The sequence below is a fragment of the Protopterus annectens genome, chromosome 9.part0 (assembly GCF_019279795.1).
Source record: "Protopterus annectens isolate FY-2018-M chromosome 9.part0, PAN1.0, whole genome shotgun sequence".
NCBI lineage: Eukaryota > Metazoa > Chordata > Ceratodontiformes > Protopteridae > Protopterus > Protopterus annectens.
In genome coordinates, this window is record NC_056743.1 from 1,465,689,803 (window position 1) to 1,465,712,423 (window position 22,621).

Consider the following 22,621-nt stretch of genomic DNA (forward strand, 5'->3'; position numbering starts at 1 on the left):
ACATAACCAACACTACAAAACTGACAGTTCAAAAGCACGAAACTTCACATGCCCGACAAACCACAATCCCAACAATCAACAAAACAAAACAAATACCTTTTCCGAAAAACACACACACAACACAAGCACACCAAAAACCTTACAAACCTACACTAAACCTTACATACACAACTATCTATGTACTAACCTTAACCCAAACCCTAACCCTAAGATCCGTCACTATTGCACACTCACTAAACCTGCGCCCTAACCCTAACTCACTTAACCCACCCCTAACCTTAAAGTCTGTCACTATCGCACACTTAACTTACCTGCACCCTAACCCTAACTCACTTAACCCGCCCCTAACCCTAAAGTCTGTCACTATCGCACACTTACCTTAACATGTCGGTGTTCTCAGCATTGGGCTTTTCAACTGTCGGTCATCTCCGTTGTCAATCTTCCGGTCTTGGTGTTCTCGTCGTCAGTGTTTTGGTGAGTCGGTGTTTTCAAACTGGTTCAAGGACTCTACTATAGTTTCACAACTAACTGAGTGTCTACAAATCTGCATATATTCATGGAAGCCCTCACATGGGGCAGATCTGCATCAGAAATGGATGCCTGTATTATGTTTCACTCAAAATGGCTACTTGACTAACAATATAGCAATGCCTCTCCACCAAGACACTTATGATTGATTCACAGTTATGGATGGAGTAGTAGCATTGTGAAGAGTTATAACAGGAAATGTTTAAAATGACGGGGAAATGTAAGTAAAATCTTGTAAAAGTGAATTATATAAGACTAGGAAGTTATAAAATACTGTATCTTGACCGAAAGGTGTTTTAGTGAAGAAAATTTCAAAAGAAGTAACATTCCTGTGAGTTTGTCAAGAAACTGAGTCAACTGCCTTACATGATGAGCTCACTCTGCCTTAAAAAAGTTACGCAATGACTGTTTACGTCAGTGCGAGAACTAACAAGAAATATAAAGTTATTTGAAAACAGAATGGACAATCTACAAAAACACTGTATAAAACAAAATTAACTGTTAAATGATATAATATCTCTACATGACATACTGATAAAAGAAACATAAATACTTCAAATGAACTGGTTGGATGAGTTAAAGAAGCATATCAAACACGATTTGTGTTAAACAAAATACATGGCTAATGGAGAAGATGGAAGACTTAAAACAGAGTGAGAGAGAGAGAGAATAATATCAGAATATTAGGCACACCAGAGAATTTTGAATAAATAGTATGGTAACCTTTCTGACAACATGGTTTCCCAAACCACTCAAACTGATTGAAAGTCTGTTTTGTAGCATCAACAGGGCTCACTGTGCTATAAGAACAGTCACTACAGGTAAAGGAAATGAAGCACCAAGGTACATAATTGTTGGAGTCCTATCATATTTAGATAAGGAAGTGGTATTGACATATGCATGGAGCAACACTCTCATAAAATTTAGTACCAGCTTGGTGAGATCTGATAATGACTGTTCAGTGAAAAAGTAGAAAGAAAGGAAAGTCGTCTGTCATTTGTTAAAAAGAAAAACACTGAGAAAAAAATACAATAAAAATGCTCAATAAAATTTTCCAGGAAAAAAAAACAAATACATTTAGCTTTGGGTGCTAAAACATTTAGTACACCAGAAGAGGCAGCTAGTTATTTACAGCATCACAAACTGATACCAGAAAATAAATCATTAGAATGGACACAACCATCTCTTAGGAGAGCATCTGATAAGAAAACAAAAAGTAATCATTGAAATTCCAACACAAGATCACAAACCGTTAGTCAGTAATACAAATGAAGAAACAACAGAAAATGTTAAAGGAGTGGAAGTCCTGTTGACATCTAGTGAAATGGTTGTTAAACAAAGTATTTTTGACAGATAAATATTGAAAGTTAAAATAGTTCTTTTGCAAACATATTTACCTGAAAAAGTATTGTCTTCAGATATTGAGGTAAGCCATTCTAATATATTAATATAATGTGCAGTAATATGTTTAAATGATTTCTGAGTTGACTGATGACAACTATCTTGAAATATAATCTAAAAATTGATATTTAATAGATATTCATATAAAACGAACAAGGTACATATTAAGATGCTTTATATAGTCTCACACTGCATGGATACCTTAGAGAATATATTCTCTGGTATGTGGTTGATTGGGGAACATATGAGACAAAAGTGTTTTTGCTACGTTTCTGACTTATATGTAACAGTTTTTGAAAGTTGTGATTTAATAATTTCTCATTAAGAATTCTGACAAGGGAAAATCTACAAAAATGTACCTGACAACATGAACATTTTATGTAAAGCAAATGTGAAGAACATGTCCTTTCTTGTAAGTTGCACTGTTTCAAAAATCAGGGAGCACGACATAACAGGACTGATAAACTAATAATTATACAATGACTGGCCCTAAACATTCAAAAATTAGCATGCTGATTGGCCAGCCCACTCAGTGTGCCCGTTGTAAATCAGAGAATATACTAATGGAAAAAGGTCCAGTCGCTAGTACATCCCCTGATTTTTTTTTTTCTTGTCTAGAGGTAGCAATGGAGAAAAGAGGATTTCCGTTGCTTTAATCTCGCTATGTTAAATGGTTTAACATAGTGAGATAGCTTAAAAAAAAGTAATGGAGATCTTCCTTTCTCCGCTGCTTTTTTTAAAGATATCTCGCTATGTTAGTTTTTTAAAAGATATCTCGCTATGTAGCAAGATATTTAAAAAACAATGGAGATCTTCCTTTTTCCATTGCTACCTCTGCACAGCACTGATGTACTGTGTAAGTGTGGGAACACGACCCTTACCCATGCGCAGTACATCAGAAATGCCCCAGGATACCTGCAGAATGGTAGGATGGAGGCATTATACAATGACATAATTTAAGAAAAGTAAGTATTTTTTTTTCTTAAGTAATGTCATTGTATAATAGCAATAGCCCACAGCTGGGTGTGGGCAATGCTGGATTTACCCACGGTTGCCTTTATTTGGTCACGAGGGAGACCAACCCTGGGTAAATCCAACATTACACACACCCATCCGTGGGTTATTGCTTAACTATATTTTGAAACTCTTGAATTATTTCTTGATACAGTACACAAAGAAAGACAGCAATTTCAGACACACTAGCAGTTTTGCTTGATGACATGTTTAAAAGTATACACAAATAAAATGTAATGACCATACATGATCGATTCATTTATACAAAAACTACTGGTTATATATTCATGGATATTTAATTATCTAAGCTGTATTTTTGATAAGATTACTCAGGCATAGATGGCTTTACATAATCTCACAGTTGGCATAGACTCCTTAGAGAATGTGTTCATGAATTATACAACTGAATAGTAAACATATAAGGCAAAAATATTTTACTAAATCTCTTACTTATATATAACATTATTCCTGAAAGAAGTAAATTAATCATTTCTCTTAAAAATCAGTTGGGACACTAAATGGAATGTTAATACAAGTAGTACATTCTGATGAGAATAAAAATGTCGAAGAAAAGAAAACAAACCAATAAATACACCAACGAGGTCCTTGTCAGCAAATAACTCCACAAAATAGTCCTTAGTCCTTAACGCAATTTATTCTTAGAAAAAAAACAAGCGTTTTCGCCACAGAATTCTGTAGCTTCTTCAGAGGAAATGTAGAAAAAGGAGGATGCACTCCATATATAACAGGAAAATACAGGAAGTGACATCTTCCAACAACCTCAAATCCATTAATTGTTGAATTACAGTTTAAAACAAACATATGGAAGTGTACCTCTATGTATATTTTATATTCATAAGAATAAGTCAATTAATAAAAACATGAGTATAAGCCACACGTGTAAAACATGTGTATACCTTAAATACATTTTAAAAGTATGTTTTAAAAAGTACATTTTAAAAGAAGACAGGACCAGCTAAAAGATATAGTCAGATGTCTATCATACAATATACAAGTTGCTACTTTATCTGTTGTTTAAAACAGTAGTTAGTATGTAAAAGAAATGTTATCCCAACCCAGAAACAACATAAATTAAGTTGATTTGACATCAAAGGTAATCCCCATTTGTTGTTAATACACAAACAATTACGTATATGAAGCATATACACTCCAATACATACTTGACCACAAAAATAATGACATTATCTACATTATTTTTGTTATTTTGTGCTACACTCTTGGTAGCTAGTTAGAGTCAAAAAATAGTCCTCCATTCTGTGGTCTATCTAAGATAACTCCTCAATTTCAGTACTGGGGCTATATTACAGTTACTATTCAAGCCAGGATGTCTAAACGCATCCAGGCGTAACTGCCATTCTAATTCTCGATTCTCCAATATTAACGAGAAAGGGCCACCCCTCATCTTCAAGGGCACTTGGTCAATGGCCATAAACTGAAAACTATGACCTGGGTTTAAACCTATGTGTTTTGCCAATGCGTTGTCATTTTTGTCGTTCTTGATGGCATACATATGTTCATACATTCGGTCTCGGACTCTACGGTCCATTTTACCGATGTAGAACGCTTGGCAACAAACACACATGGCTATATATATAATAGATTTACTTTCACAGTTTAATGTGAAATGAATATGGTACTTTCTGTCCCTGACCGTGAATGTTTCACCTATTCTGACCTTATTACACAATTTACAAAAACCACATTTAAACATACCTCTTCTTTTCTGAAATATGTTATGCGGTACATCTCTCTGAACCAATTCCTTCAAATTGTGTAACCTCTTAAAGATGAACCTTGGTTTATCTCCCAATTTGTCAGCCAATAGTGAGTTTGAAGAAATAAAATGACAGTTTTTACGTATTATGGCCAAAACCCCTCTAGAATTACTACTAAAGGTGGTAATAAAGCTCAAAGAGTAGTCACGTTCTTCACTTAAATTTGTAAATGTGTCTGTCTCCCCGTTATCCAAGTTGGTCTCAGTAAGTACTACATTAGTAATGGGGTAAGCATCAATAAGGTCATGTTGGAATAGTAAAGGTTTATAAAAACCATTTAATCTCTTGGTGGTCACTTCTTCGACCAGGTCTAATAACATTTGGTCAGGGTACCCTCGGTTGCTAAACATTTCTCTCAATAATTCACATTCTTTTGTGAAATCGGTCAAAGTACTGCACATTCTTCCTGCCCTCACCAGTTGTCCTTTTACAATGGACCATTTCTGTTGAAACGGGTGGAAACTAGAGAAGTGCAAGAATGAATTGCAGTATGTCGACTTTCTAAATACTGTTGAGGTCAATCCTCCATTTGCCAAGTCCTTTACTAACCTGACATCAAGATAGTCAATCTCACATGTTGAAAATTTAGATGTGAATTTTAAGAATTCTGTTGTTGAATTCATAGTTTCGACTAAACCTGCGGCTTCTAATTCCGAGCCCCTGAACAGTATAAAAATGTCGTCCAGGAACCTGGTATAGAACACAGTAGATTCCATTATTCCAGGAATCTTCCTTAAGATGTTAGCTTCCCAGTACCCCATAACGTAGTTGGCTACTCCCGCCTCACAAGGGGAACCCATCGCCACACCACGTTTTTGAAGGAAGAACTCGCCATTAAAGGTGAAGTAGTTGGAGGTTAAAACGATATCAAGCAGTTCTGTTACCAAGTCCACTTCTAACTTTGAGGCCTCTGAAGTCCGAAGCATAGAACCAGTCCACTCTACCGCTTCTTGATGGGGTATACAGGTGTATAAGTCTACCACATCAATGGTTAAAAAATTATTTTCGCCATTGTATGGGACATCATTAATGTTACGAAGGAAAGACCATGAATCTTTACATATACTGGGGATGGCTTTAATGTACCTGTCCAAAATGTTGGTAATAAGTTTTGAACAAGGATATGTGATAGACGACCTCCCATCTATCAAAGCTCTCATAGGGGGGTTATTAATGCTCTTATGAATCTTAGGGATTCCAAACATGACGGGTATTTTTGGACAATTTATGTCAATGTAGTTGTATAGATCTATATCAATTTTTCCAGTCAGGAATAAATCCCTAAAGTAACCTCTAGTCCTATGTGTTTGTCCATTCACCTCGTTCCTAGAGGCCTTAATGTAAGCATCAGTGTTTAACACCCTAGACATTTTCTCATTGTATATGAGGTTGTCTAATAAAACCAAGCCCCCTCCCTTATCAGGTTTTATTAGACGTACTGGTAACCGGCAAAACTCATCCAATAACATAAGTTGTTCCTTGGAGATGTTCGAATTACCTTGGTTTACTCTGTCGGTTTTGTTACTAGCGAGGTGCCTGAAATCTACTTCACAGATGTTCTCAAATAGTTGTAAATCTGCATGTAATGGTGGGTTAAAAACACTGGCTAGTTTTAAATTAGACAGTACATTTCCACACCCTCCAATATTTTGGTTGACCACATCATTTTGTTGATTGAACAGTAACTTTAAATTCATTTTCCTTACAAAACATTTCAGCTCAATAATTTCCCTAGATATACTCCCAGAGCTGCTTGGAACAAAAGAATTACCAAAAGCTAGTAATTCTATTAGTTGCTCGTCGAGAATAATATCAGAGAAATTGTAGATTTTAAAATCTCTGTTCCTGTTGGTGAGTATGACAGGTAAATCATGTGCAGTGTGTGGGGGTGGTAAGTTACAAGCTGTTTGTCCATCAGCGTCAACCACCTTTATTAATTCTTTCTCCTGTTCGTATAAGGCCTGTTGTTGCGTTGGCCTAAAAAATTATTATTGCCATTACTATGGTTGACTACATTGTTAGTACCACCTAGGTTATTCTGGTTGTTACCAGACCCACCATGGTTTCTAGCAAAACCTTTTATTCTATTGCTCCGTCTTGGTCCTGTGCTACTATGGGCCTCATTGTTCTCCTCTATTATATCATCCAAACCTCTTCTGTCATCCACTGTGTCTGACGTCTGACTATCACTTACAGGGCTTAGTCGGGTAGGTTTAGGTCCCTTCAGTTTGGGATAAGCACAATTGTTAGAGTAGGCTTCCCTATCTCTAACCAGTTTTTTATTTTTGTTGGACTTCAACTTGAGTAACAAAGTGTCAATACTAGATAGGATCCTACCATAATCAAATTTGTATCTGGTAAAATCCAAATCTGTTTTTATATCATTATCCAAACTGTTGATTTCATCCATTAGTAAGTCTATGTGTTGTGCATAGTACTTAATAATAAGTTCCAACAGTTGAATCCCCTGCTGTTGGAAAAGTGCTTCTAAATCAGTGAAAAAGGCCTGATCAGTTATTAACCCCGATGGTACAAAGTTATTACGTAGCCCTTTAGGTATTAAATTCTCGCTAACACATTGTTTGAAATAAGCAGATTCTAACTGTAATTTTTTCAACTTAAGCAGTTTCAAATCAAAAGATTTCAATTTATCTGCTAAACACACATTTCTACTGTTTAATACATCATTATTAGATAACATACTTGGCTGTCCAAAAGACAAGTTAGCAGTATCTAGTAGCCAACCTCCTAAATCTGGCAAGCCAGAATTTGTTACATCAAGTCTGTTGTTAAAACTCACTGTCTCAGTTCTGTCAGTCCGTAAATTGGGGCGTTCATTAGTAACTGCAACGGCATAGCTAGCTGGCCGTCCTGCCGTTTCGCCAGCTGAAAATCCATCACCGGGTTGTGAGGCAGTACCGTCCGTAATGTTAATTAGCCCCAAATTAGTGCTATTAGAGGATTGATGGCGTTCCGGTTGTCCTGCCGGAATCCAGTCATCAAGACTGGCTTGACTCAAAGCTGTAAGGTTCTCAACATTAGAAGTTGCCGCTCTCGGCATCCGTATAGCGGCTTGCATGTCGTCTATCCTAGTGTTTAGCTGGTCGAGTCTCTCAGTTAATCCGGCAAGTAAGTTGGCAAAATCAATGTTGATGTTATCGTTAGCACCTGCCATGAGATAGTGGAGCCAAAAAATGCCGAACAAACAGGACACCTCGTATAAACAGACCGCAAACTGACGAAGAAAAGAAAACAAACCAATAAATACACCAACGAGGTCCTTGTCAGCAAATAACTCCACAAAATAGTCCTTAGTCCTTAACGCAATTTATTCTTAGAAAAAAAACAAGCGTTTTATACAGAATTCTGTAGCTTCTTCAGAAATGTAAAAGGAGGATGCACTCCATATATAACAGGAAAATACAGGAAGTGACATCTTCCAACAACCTCAAATCCATTAATTGTTGAATTACAGTTTAAAACAAACATATGGAAGTGTACCTCTATGTATATTTTATATTCATAAGAATAAGTCAATTAATAAAAACATGAGTATAAGCCACACGTGAGAAAAATGTGTATACCTTAAATACATTTTAAAAGTATGTTTTAAAAAGTACATTTTAAAAGAAGACAGGACCAGCTAAAAGATATAGTCAGATGTCTATAAAATGTACTTTTTAAAACATACTTTTAAAATGTATTTAAGGTATACACATTTTTCTCACGTGTGCTTCATGTTTTATTAATTGACTTATTCTTATGAATATAAAATATACATAGAGGTACACTTCCATATGTTTGTTTTAAACTGTAATTCAACAATTAATGGATTTGAGGTTGTTGGAAGATGTCACTTCCTGTATTTTCCTGTTATATATGGAGTGCATCCTCCTTTTTCTACATTTCCTCTGAAGAAGCTACAGAATTCTGTATGAAAACGCTGTTTTTTCTAAGAATAAATTGCGTTAAGGACTAAGGACTATTTTGTGAGAATAAAAATGTCCAAAAAGATGCAGCCAATCATAAGCACATTCTTCTCTTGTAAGCTGCAGCATGCCAGAAAGGTGGGAAACACCCAAACAGGAATCATAAAGTACAAATATGTGTTAAACTGCACTTTTCTTGACATGCATAAAGAAAACACAGTTATCTCTTACACCCTAAGAAGGCTACTTGATGACATATTTGAAATATATACAAGTGAGCTGAAATGACTGTAACATAATCCATCAATATATATATATATATATATATACACACACACACACACACACACACACACACACACACACACACACACACACACACACACACACACACACACACACAAGGAATATGGTCTGTACTCATGAATATGTAATTACCTAATACATTTTCATGAAAAGACTGCTCATGCACAAATGGCTTTACATAATCCATTGTACAGATTCCTTGGAGAATATATTCATGAACATTGACTTTATAAGGCAAACACATTTTCCTATGTTTCTGACTGATTACAATTCCTGAAATATGTAGTTTGATCACTTCACTAAAACATCAGTTATGGCATTAATTGGAATGTTAATGCAAGTAGTAGTTTCTAAGGAGAAAAAATCTCCATAAAAATGCACCTGCCTGCATCAGCATCACATAAAGATCAGATGTGAAGACAAACTCTTTTCTTATAAGCTGCACTGTGTAAAAAGGTGGAAAACACAAAAACAGGAATCGTCATCTCCAAATATTCTCTGAAATCAGGGGCAGCTCGTGCTATAGGACTGTGGGACTGCAGCCCTCCCACCTGTAAAATGGGTCTCCCACCTCTAAGTCCCCCCACCATAGAACATATAAAAATAAAAAAATATCTCCTGGACTTTGCGCATGCGTGCTTAGTTCCTGACTGCTATGTTAGGCAGATCAGAACCCCAAGCACGCACGCTCAGGCATTCCTGAGCTCCAGACTGCTCAGTTAGGCAGTCCGAATAGGAAAAGCAGGAATATCCGCCCTTCCAACCCAGAGATCTGTGTGATGATGACCGCACAAACTGGAAGGTCACCGAACTGCATCGCCCGCAGGCTGGACCAATAGCAGGAGGCTCCAGCCTCCTCACATCTCGCGGGAGACCACGGCATGTGCGGGCCAGTATGGAGGACTGATCGGGCGGGCACAGGATCGCGGATACCACAGCATGCAGGACCGATCGGATTGCATTTCTGGAAACAGGTGAGTTGCGGGGTGTGTGTGTGTGTGTGTGCGTGTGCGTGCGTGTGTGTGTGTGTGTGTGTGTGTGTGTGTGTGTGTGTGTGTGTCTGTGTGTGTCTGTGTGTAAAATGCCCCAGGTGCTTCATGGTGGTGGGTAGAGGATAAAGCTTGAACCCTGTACCTTGGGCCCGTGTGACAAGAGCCTGAATTCCCTACCCACCACCATTTCTAAAACATTTGCAGATTTTGCCTCATATCTGTTCTGTTCCTCATAAAATTTGTGGTTTGTGTATTTTTGTTACTTAAAACAGGCAGTGGTAGCAGTGTTGCCTGACAGCTATGGGTTGTCTGGTTTGATTCTTGGCTGGTGTGCCTTCTGTGTGGAGTCTGCATGTCCTCCCTGTGTTTGTGTGGGTTTGCTCTGGTGTCCTTAGTGGATATTTGTCCCTATTTTATGGCCTGTATTCCCCCATTATTGGCTTCGTCCAGGTTTTTTTGTGCCAAGGTTGAGAGCTATGGTGATAACTGAACACACTGAATATGTTTGGGGGCTGTATTCCCCCATTATTGGCTTTGTTCAGGTGTTTTGTGCTAAGATGTTGACAGCTATGGTGAGAACTGAATTCACTAAAATGTAGCCATTTAAGTTTCAGTCTTCCTTTCTTTCATAAAATAGATGATTTGGCATAGTGGTACATTGCTCTGGCTGTTTTGCACAGGGACCTGGGTTCAATACTTTGCAGTGAAATGTATGGTGGTAACAGCATCTTATTCTAGCAACTTTCTAACATTATACAAGCAATGTTTAAAATGTGTCCCTGGTTTTTGGGCTTTTGTCCCCCCCCCCCAAAAAATGTTGGCTTTGTCCAGATTTCTTGTGCTGCAAAGTTCAGAGATACAGCTGAGTGTCGAGTAGATTTTACAAGGAGCTGAGAGCTGTAGGGGAACAAAAGTTTAGTGCTGCTTATGCCGAGTCTGCTTACATTGTAAATAGCACAAGAAGTAGTGTACTTGCTTTTGATGCAGAAGGCTGTGGGTTCTACTCCCACAGTAGGTAGATCCATTGCTGATACTGTACTCTGTTGTAAAGGGGATGGATGCTGCAGTCCTCTTTGGCAAAGATACCTAGTAACTATGATCCTCTTATCAGTTTGCCATCCATTCCCTATTGCGATATTACTAGCTTTATAATTTTTTTAATGCATCATAAGCAATTTATTCCTCAAGGGCAACAGGCACTTTATTTGTAGATGAAACAGTGACATATGAAGTTGTTTGCTAGCAGTAACCTCTTCATTAGTTAGCAATTTCTTTAATGTGGAATTATTTAGATGACTTTTACTTCTTCAGAGATCATGCATATTTACTGATACTGGTGGACTGTTGAAGTTTGAGTAGACTTTTATGATGGAAATGTTCTGAAATGGGCAGTTTTGTCATTATTGGTGCATGCATTTTGCTTCATTGTTTACTGGAAAAATGTTCAAAACAATAAATTTAAAATGCCCTCTAACAACTGTACTGTATTGCACAAGGAATATAATTTAATACAGTCAGGAAGGTGTATCAAAGAGCATGTGTATGTTTCGTGTTCAAGGGGCCTATGATTTGAAAACAGCCCAAAATTAATCTTTATCTGCCACTGGCAAAATGTGTTTTCTTTGAATGTGGGTTTCAGTGCTGTTTCAATGAATATGAATTTCAAGGGCAGAGAAGTTTTAATGCTAAGTCTATTTTCATTGTGAGACTGCATTGCTTTGTTTAGCAGATATCTATTAGGGTTTATGCTGTAAAATATAAAATAAAACTTTCAAATAAAATCTATATCATCGCAGAAGTAAAGCAGTATACACATTACAGTGTTTATGGCAAATGGGGCAAAATAACCAAGGGATGGGACATTGGAATGGCTGTGGGGGGGGTGTGTGTGCTCCATTTGACCTTTTGTGAGGGGGGGGGGGGAGAGCAGCAAACTCAGACAGCCCCGGCTGAACTATACCTCTCAACTGTCCAGAATTTTGCAGAATGAATAGATTTTTGCTTCTTATTTTTGGTTTGTTCCTCATAAAATTTGTGTTTTTCTGCCAAATCATTTAGGAATGAAGTCACTAAATAATGACAGACATTGAGTTTCAGACGTCATAACCTTCAGAAAAATGCAAGTAAAGCAAGACCTGTTATTCTATCAACTGTCTTAAGTTTATACAAGAGCAATTTCTAGTACTGTTTGCATGTTCTCCCAATATATTTGGCCTTGTTCAGATTTCCTGCATTAAGAAGTTGAGAGGTACGGGCAAATAAATTGCTTTACAGAATTAGGAATATCCAAACCTCTCAACTGTCCCCAATTTTGGCTCAACATGTTGCTCTTCCCCTAATAATCCCTCTACAAAATTGAAATTTTGGAAGAAAACATGGAGGGTTTACAATTATAAATAACTGTAATGATCAGAGTTATCGATTACTTTTATTTCAGAAATGCATGTAGATGATCTTATTTTGTCAGCTGCTCAAGTTAACAGTATTAATTTTAAAAAGGTGTCCCTTCTTTGACAGGTTCCCAGCTGTATTGTGTGGCAATTTTATATTTTTGCATAACATTGTTGGTCTGTTTTTCATAAAATTGTGGTCTTCTGGCAAATTAGTAGCAAATCATTAAATACTGAAGTTAGAAAAAAATGGCAGACATTTGAGTTTCAGATTTCATACTTTCAAAAATTCATACTAATGCAAGACCTACTACTATTCTATTATCTTTCTAAGTTTATAAGAGCAATATTTAAACATTGTCTTTATTTTCGGGCCTGTGTCCCACTTACGTGTATGCTTTGTCCAGATTTCTTGCTCTGAGGTTGAGAGGTATGAGTGTCAGAGCCATCACCATCAGCCAGAGACATTTCAAACTGTGACCTACTTTTTGCACCCCACTCCCCATTGTAGTGGCTCTGGATGTGTCCAAGCAAGGCAAGGAGCAGTTATGCAGTGTAAGTGTGCAGAGTATTCCCCCATCCAAGGTAGACCACAAGTACGACAGTGGCTTTTCATGTGTCCTTGATTTTGCAGAATGTTCTGGTTTTCTGTCATATTTTTATACTGTTGATTTATGCTTCTTATTATTCAGAAAATGCATGCTGTTGCAGTGCCCTGTTGCTCTCTATTAAAGTAGCAATGCTTTATTGATCATCAGGTAAGCTTGTTGGAGATTATAAGATGCAAGTAAGCGTTAATAAGCATACTGTTAAAGAATTACCAACATTGAAAGCCTTTTCATTGTTGCCATGCAGAGAATATTTACATAACTAGATAGCATATACGCCTTAGGTATTGAAATGCATATGACAGTATTTGAAATAAAGGACAGGATTACAGTATTTTCAGAAGCTCATTACATTTGTTGGACACTTGCAGTTATCTTTGTAGGCTTTACCCATAAACTAAACAGAATGCCAATCTATCATGTGTGGTCCATAACCAGTGCAGTAATCCTTTAAGCAGTAGGCTCTTGTGTTGACTGCGACACTGCCCAAGAAGATGTTTTTCCTAGGATTGTGAAGAATAAAAATGAGGACTTTAGTGTATACAATTTTTCCAGTGTCAATATTGACAACGAAATGGTTGATTTATTAGCATTAGGTTACACCTTTATACCTAGTACCTCAGGGAACATCGCTAAGACTATTATTGATTTGAAATGTTTTACGCGTAAGCTTAATTTAAAACTATTGTATGGCGATGTGGAAAATCAAGGTACTAGAGATTTAAAGATGCCCAGTGTATTCAACCCCCCGTACACAATGATTTACATTTATTTGAAACCATTTGTGAAATGGATCTAAGACACTCTTTTTCAGAGTCCAAAAAGCACAAAAATACTAAATTTAACATCACAAAGGAACAACAAATGGGACTGCGCTACCTTACTGACCTTCCTGTCAGGTTTATCAAACCAGACAAAGGTGGGGGCGTAGCAGTATTTGATGAGTTCCAATATATAGACAAAATGAAGACTACCCTTGAGAGCCCTGCATACAAATCGGTATCCTTAAGTGAGGTTAACACCTCACAAAGGCGTACTAGGACATACTTTAGGGATCTCTTTTTGGAAGGTAAAATTGACTCAAATACCTATAATTACATTGACATAGTTCCATCTAAAGTGCCAGTAATGTTTGGGATCCCTAAGATACATAAAAATGTGCAGGACCCTCCTATGAGGGCCTTGATAGATGCACGGTCTTCTATTACCTACCACTGCTCACAGTTGATTGATAACATACTGACAAAATACATCAGGGGTGTTCCAGGCATTTGTAAAGATTCCTGGACTTTTCTTAATAACATCAATGATATTCCTTTTGATGAATCTAATAACTTTTTGACTACTGACGTTATTGATCTGTACACTTCCATTCCACATTTGGAAGCAGTGGAATGGATAGGATTATTGTTGAAAGAATTAGGTGCACCTACACCTGAAATGGATTTAGTTACAGAAATGCTTGATATTGTGTTGACTTCAAATTTTTTTATGTTTGATAAGGAGTTTTTTTTGCAGGAACAAGGTGTAGCAATGGGCTCCCCTTGTGGAGCCAGTGTAGCGAACCTTTTCGTAGCATACTGGGAAAAACATTTTTTGTTTAATAACACCGACTTGATGAAGAACATCACTTTCTATACTAGGTTTCTTGACGACATCTTTATACTTGTACGTGAAGATGATTGTTGGGCAAGTCATTTTGTGGATATAATTAATGGAACAACACAATTTTTAAATTTTATATACAAATTTTCCACAAAAGAAATTGACTATTTAGATGTAAAATTAGAAAAAGACATAGAGAAGAAAGTATTAACATCAACAGTCTATAGGAAACCTACGTATGTCAACTCCTTTTTACACTTTTCAAGCTTACATCCATTCAGACAGAAAAGGTCAATAGTCAAAAGCCAACTAGTCAGAGCTGGTAGGATGTGCAGTACTTTTGTTGACTTTACAAAAGAATGTTTCTTTCTCAAACAATTATTTGTGAATCGGGGTTATCCAGTCAATCTGGTCGACGACCTAATACAGGAAGTTAGTCAAAAAAGAATAGATGGTTTTTACAAGCCTCTACTAAATCAAAGTTCTTCTACTTTTAGTCAAACGGAAAACTTGTTAAACTTGAGTGTTGAAACAGTAGAAGTATTGAATGTAGATGAGCATTATGTACCATCTTTCAATTTAAGTTTTGTTACAACTTTTAATATTGACTCAGATGTGACTAGATCGATAATACTCAAAAATTGGCAAATCATTTCTGAATCACCTTTGCTTTTAGAAAAATTAGGTTCCCGCCCCAATATAATTTACAGGAGAGCAAGTAATTTAAAAGAGATTCTACAAAGGAAAGCTAATAGTGACATTTTGTAGACAAAAAGGAACATTTAAATGTGAAGCTTGCAATTATTGTAAATATATAAAAGTTGGAAACACATTTAATATTAGAAATAAAAAATATAAAATTCAGCATAAAATTAATTGCCAGACTAGTTCAGTGGTATACATTGCTTTCTGTGAATGTTGTACAGCGTTTTACGTAGGTAAAACGGACCGAAAGGTCCGTGAAAGAATATATGAACATACCTACGCAATCAGGAAGAATAAAGAAGATAATGCACTAGCAAAACATACTCGTGCATATCCTGGACATTCGTTTTTGTTTATGGGAATTGATCATGTCCCAGTTGACATCAGGGGTGGTACAACATCCCTTATTTTAGAAAACCGGGAGCTTGAATGGCAACTTTCTTTGGATGCGTTCAAGCTTCCCGGTTTAAATGAGAATTGTAATATTTCTCCAGTACTAAAACTACGTAGTTATTTAAGGTAGTGATATTGAACTTGATATGTGCATATTCGATTTTGAAAAATAGCATATATGTGTCAATGAAATATATTTATTGATCAAATTATTTTTAGAATGAGTACTTTTTACAAAAATACGGAGATTTTTAATCTTTTTAAAAATGAGTTACACTATTTTTTTAGAGGGTAGCTTAGGTTAAACCAATGTTAAACTTATACATGTAAGTCCTTACAATAGGGATGACATTAGTCCTGATAGTTATGACATGAATAATACCAGTACTATAGTATGAAATTGTACACATGTAGCTTAAGTAGCCTATTCATAACTGCGACAATGAGTGCCAGCAATCCATTGTCGGTTAAATTCATATACTTTTGGATTTTTAATTACTGTTCATTGATGGTACCTTTTAATGTATGTAACTAATGGAGATATGCTTTTCTGTGGATCTTTCTTGTGTTAAAAGTTGCGTAGAGGAAGGTGTAAATACTTTAAAAATGTCGTCACTTCCTATAATCAGAGTTTACCCTTGTTAAAAGGCTTGCTTATTCATCACATTAATTGTTTGCATTCACCTCTGATGAAGCTACGGGCCAGTAGCGAAAACGCTTTTGTTGGTTTTAAAGAATAAAATTGCGTTAAGGACTACTGTTTTGCTGGTGTTGGTGTTTGTTGGAAGCCCTTTTGCCTTGTGTTTCACTATTCCCCCATCCAAGGTAGACCACAAGTACGACAGTGGCTTTTCATGTGTCCTTGATTTTGCAGAATGTTCTGGTTTTCTGTCATATTTTTATACTGTTGATTTATGCTTCTTATTATTCAGAAAATGCATGCTGTTGCAGTGCCCTGTTGCTCTCTATTAAAGTAGCAATGCTTTATTAATCATCAGGTAAGCTTGTTGGAGATTATAAGATGCAAGTAAGCGTTAATAAGCATACTGTTAAAGAATTACCAACATTGAAAGCCTTTTCATTGTTGCCATGCAGAGAATATTTACATAACTAGATAGCATATACGCCTTAGGTATTGAAATGCATATGACAGTATTTGAAATAAAGGACAGGATTACAGTATTTTCAGAAGCTCATTACATTTGTTGGACACTTGCAGTTATCTTTGTAGGCTTTACCCATAAACTAAACAGAATGCCAATCTATCATGTGTGGTCCATAACCAGTGCAGTAATCCTTTAAGCAATTTATCTTGAGCTTGTTTCTCGTTTGCTGCTCATTTTTTACTTTGATCATGTGTTCTCCATGAAACAAGTCGATAGTTGTTGTCAGGCAGCAGGTCTTTTTGGATAAGAAACATTTTTACAAGTGGGGGTATCACAGAGATTGCTACTTTCAGCATGTTACTTGGTACTTTAATAAAGCTGAATATAAATTATAATTAGAACTGCGGTGCAAGGAGAAGTGGTTTGAGCTGAGTGCTGCTTGTTTTATTTTATACTTGATTTTGACTGGCATTCCAGTAATGTATTTAAAATGCAATTTATTTTTTCATGCCTCACAACCTTTGTGTTTCTATCTAGATATTAAGTAAGTTGTCATGTAGCCAATGCATTGAAATATTTTTTTCTTGTACACTTCATTTTGCCTTGATTTGATTCTCGTAATGATGGTTTGGCACCCAGGGCAGCGTATTTAATTAAAGTTCCAGTTGTTGTGGTTTTGAGAATAGCTTCACTCCTTTCTAGTTGGTCACACCCCTTCCCATTGGCCCCACCCATTCAGCTGTCTCCTGCAGCCCCCCTTTAATTTGAAGTCACCAGCCGCCACTGTCTGAAACTCTGTATTTTTATTGATTTAAAGCGTAAACATTTCACTCATACAGCTTTGCTAGATGAACTGTTTTGAAGTACGTAGAAATAAGCTGAAGAACTGGCCCTACATAATTCATCAATTCGTGAATGCAGGAACTACTTGCTGTACCTACAAATATGTGGTTATCAAAACTGCATTCATAGAAATGTACTGCTCCTTCAGGAAATCCATGATAAAGAAACTAGAATAATAAATTGGTAAAATAAAATCAAATAAAGACATTTCAAATTCTAGAGAAAGAACCCACCTGTTTTGGAAATCTATAATAGTGCTACATCAAATAATGAATGAATGAATTAATGAAATATTTTTTATATTTATGAACAGTTATTTAATAGTTAAATAGTAAAATAATATTATGGAAAAATGTCTATTATAATCTGATATAAGAATTATAGATGGTTTAATGAACTATACCACAGAATTACTTCCAAATATGTATTATGTTTGCATTTCTGTTTTTGTGTCATTTGATCTTATATCCAATAAAGATCTGAAAAAAAAACTTGAATCTAGAGGCTGGAAGGACTACTGTTAATGGGCAGTAATTTTATTTGGCTGAAACACACTATTAATGATTTATTAAGCAATGCTGTAAACATTAGGGATTAGATCAACATGTGCTAAATGGTTTATTCATTGATTGTCTCAACTATACTTTTTGGAATGAAGTACTCAGGCATTTCAGACTAGAAGAGAGGGCTCTTCCATCATGCATTCCAGAAAGCTTCATTTTAAAGTAATCTTCTGGCTGTCTGGTTAGCCAGTAGTGTAGGTAATACATACAATTTATTTTAATTTTATTTTACATTTGTTTACCTGGTGTGTCTGACTGTGCCTGAGAAAAACATGTCTGTTTTCAGTAGAGGCCTGGGGAGAAAAGCTCCAAGTAACATAGCAAGTAATGTTACATAGATATAGAATGTAAAAAAAGATAACATGCTACATAGGAAAACAGTCATACGATCCAATGAGTTGAAGACAAAAGAATAAAAAATAAATAAATAAAAAATAATAATAGTAATGCAATAGTGCAGTAGAAAAGGTTAGTCATACATATTACACATAACAGTTGTTGGTAGTTGAATGTATGACAACAGAATATAGCAATACATAAATATTCATCTCATAAGAGTGGTATAGCATTAACACCAATAAAGCAATTAGAATAGGAATGTACAGTAATAAGTCTGAGAGGGTTTTTGAATGAAAGAGTCCGAGAGAGTAAAATATTGAAATATGGGATGACTAGTGTTAAGATTTTGCTGATGCGTCACCCTGGTAATGAGCAGAAGCATAGCCAGTTATTAGAGAAATGGGCCTTGAGAAGAAGTATGAATTTGGTGGGGTTAGCAGTGCAGAGAATGGGCTGGGGTACTGAGTTCCAGACTTTGGAGATGTGCTTTGACAATAAGGCATCCCCATAGATGTTATTGGTCTTACAGACTTCTAGGAGATGTTTGTCTGATGAGAGGAGGGTTCTATTGCTGGTGTAGGGTTTTACTAGGCTTCTTAGGGATGGACATTTATCTGGCAGGTAGATGATGGAGTGGCAAATTGTGAGTTGTTGGAGGCATAACAGGTTTGGGAGTTCCAGCCAATCTAGTTTGTGAAGAGCTGAACAATGGTGTGTTCTGTGTGGGAGGCTGGTGGCAAACCTGGCTATTTTGTTGTAGCAGGTGTCCAGTTTATTTAGATTTGTTTTCTTTAAGTTAGTGAATATTGGTGAGGTATATAACAAAGTGGATAGTAGATGACTTTGGGCAATGGCTATTTTGGTGGTTTGGGTGACCAAACCACATGATCCAAGGACCTAAATCTTGTCACCACAATAAACAGAATATGCTGGAGGGATAGATTCCTGTCCAAGAGACTTCCCATACTCTGGAACAAACTAAATTCATCTCAAGCAAAGCTCCTCATTGGCCCTCTTTAAGAAAAATCTTGATGACTGGATGGGAAATAGAAAATTCACCCTGGGGATCACTTCTGTGGCACTGCTTGACAGGGGCACAGGAAAATAATTTTCTTGGGTGGGGAAAGCCAGGGAACCTTTTTGGCTAGGCTTATATAGGCCCCAGGGCCGATAGCCTAGTACCTACCTATGAACCTATGAACCTATGAATGGTTTTGCTCTATAGAGTGCCCCGAGTTTTATGTGGACCTACACTATACTACAGATAGTTTTATTTATTTTTTTTTAATAATTCGATTCCTACCTTTACATCCATGCATCCTTTAAACCTGTATGCCAGGTAAATTAAATGCATAAGCACACATAAATAAAAGGTGATACAATATTCCACTGCTTATTTTACTATAAATGCTCAAAGCAGTTTAAAGAGATCATTTGCTAAGACATTTATTGGGTGTCAGAGTTAGCTTGTGAGTAAATCAATGGCATATAAAGGATTATAGGGTTACCACCTGTCCCACTTTGCGAGGGACAGTCCCTCTTTGGGCAGTTGTGTCCTGACCAAAAATATTAAAAATGGCAAATGTCCTGAGATTGTAGGACATAATTATGTCCCATATTTTATGTAATAGTTACATAAAATAGTTATTTCTGTATGTAAAATACCTAAATGTTACAAGAAACAGAATAAGCAACTAAACTGCTACAAGAATAAGCTTTCATTTAGGCAAAAAAGTAAAGTTCTATCCTTTGTACTGACTGTGAGTGTGTGCTGGATTGTAAAATCTGATGTGTGTCCTGAAAATGTCCCACTTTGGCCATTTGAAAAGGTGGCAACCCTAAAAGGATTATGATAGATTCTCTGCTCATAACTAGGTCATTATGTGTTCAACTCATGAATGCCAAGAAATTAACCTCAGCAGGAAAGCCTGAAAAGTGAATCTTCCCATCCATAATGCAAACACATAATAGAAGGTTATAATTAAAGTCCCAATCATAATTCTTTGAAGTGCATGTAGCTTTATGTACTCCATGTACTACCTGTTACAGAAAAAAAGTGTGAGTGTGATGTGTTTTACCAGTTTCCAAAGCCAGTAAAACATTTTAGCACTCAAACAAAAAGAAAGCAGAAAGGAGCTGTATCTTTATTAAAATAAGGGGTCTGAAAGCTATTAGACACTTCATTCTACCACTCTTTCCAGTTTATTAGTAAGAAACAGTTAATTTCTAACAGCTTTTAAAAGCTGTTTTACTTTCTTCCACTGTTGTTTTCTGGATGGCAGTTGGCACTGATAGTCCTTAGTGTGAAACCCAATCCTAACAGCATTTAGGTGTCCTTAACAAACTGTGCTGTTAAGATATGGTTTCATGTTAGGGAAGTGCTTACCAAGTTTATCTTTTTCTAGACTTTGAAGCATAATTACAGAGCACCATACAATACAAGGAGTTAAATGCATGACTGATTGCCTTTGGTTCATTAATTTGTTATAAAATGTAATCATTCAGGTAGGTTTTTTCTTTGATTTATTTTTTTTTTTATTACATTTTCGAACTTTTAAAAGTTCGATCATATGGTGTTGACCATATGACATTCAAACTTTTAAAAGTTTGATTATGTAATATAGACACGTTAGAAACCTAATAGTCACATTCATGGATTTGGTTTTTAGCATTTTAAAGGAGTTACATGCAAAACATTGGTGTATATCATATAATTGAAGTTTTATAACTTTGAATACCATATGGTCGATCCCATATGTTCTAAGTTATAAAACTTTGAATGTATAAAAAAAAAATAAAAAGTAACCAAACCAGTTAAAGCAAGTAGGCAAACCCCCCTTCACCCCCCCATGTGGGGAGCTGCACCCCTCACACCCCTCGCTCTTTAAATATACCAACTTCGAGATCACACTACAGTGCATTAAAGGGAAATCTACCCTTTACCGCATTATAGTACGGTCTCGGAGTTGGTATATTTAAAGAGCAGGGGGTGTGGGGGCACATACCTCCCAGGTAAGGGGCACAGTGGGGCTTGCCCCCCTGCTTACAGCCTGAAGCTTCAGGTTTCCTGTTTTTATTTATTTATTTATTTTTTATGGGATTGACCATATGATGTTTGAAGTTATAAAACTCTGATTATATGATATGGACCCGCAAAACTTATTTTTGTTCATTAATTTTTTATAACATTGAGAATCAAATATGGAATTATACTTACCTTCACATCTCTCATGTGTATCAGTGAAGTTAGCTGCTCCTGAGATACTCTTAAATCCAGGTTTGCATGTGCAATAATGACTTCCAATGGTGTTGTGACATAATGCATTGTTAGGGCATGTACTGTTCACACTACATTCATCATCATCTGAAATGATAGTGAAATTAAAACATAAGAGCTATTATAGACAGTACAAAAAAATCCTTTAAAGACTTTTTCGTGTTGTTTACATATCTGATTAGGAATTGGCCAGATTATGATAGTGTAACAGAAATGAAAATGTGGAAAAGAAAAACAGTTAAATATAATCATATTGCCGTGTGTGTTGAGGGTCCATATTTACATTCTGCCTGCCATATCCATAAACATTGTGTACAAGGAATGTATGTGATGGACCATGTGTATGATCACAGCTGTAGCATAATTCATAAATCCAAATTACCCTGCAGTTACAAAGCACACTTAGGGACCATAACCTTAGTCATAGCAGTCTGCAGTTGCACCAGATTCCTAACTTTCCTCAAGCTGCATCATCTGCCCCTTAGGCTAGAACATGTTTTAACAAATGTCAAATCTCAGGTATGTTTTTCTGCAGGATGCACTACAGAATTATTTAAGTCTTCGCTTTTATATGGCATATATTAAGCTATACATCATTTAGACTCATGTGTATTTACCAGTATGTAATATTAAGGAAATAAATGCCCAGCATAACTATATCGTACTTCAAAATATAGTAAAGTGCCATCATGTTAATACACAACAGATCTTACCTGTGTGTATAATACACATTATAAACATAAGGCAAAAAATCTTACTGAGGGCATATTACCTATGTCAGTGGAGAGGGAGTTCAGTGTTAGGATGTATGTTGTTTATTCATATG

General features: G+C 36.2%; 1 protein-coding gene across 1 annotated transcript in view; it reads right to left on the reverse strand.

Moving 5' to 3' along the window:
• The window catches only part of LOC122810706 (fibrillin-1-like), a 532,858-nt gene that overhangs the window by 307,525 nt on the left and 202,712 nt on the right, over positions 1 to 22,621 (reverse strand). The window contains exon 21 of the mRNA XM_044082270.1: positions 21,736 to 21,882. Coding sequence (XP_043938205.1) covers positions 21,736 to 21,882 — 147 coding nt within the window. The remainder of the gene's footprint in view (positions 1 to 21,735; positions 21,883 to 22,621) is intronic.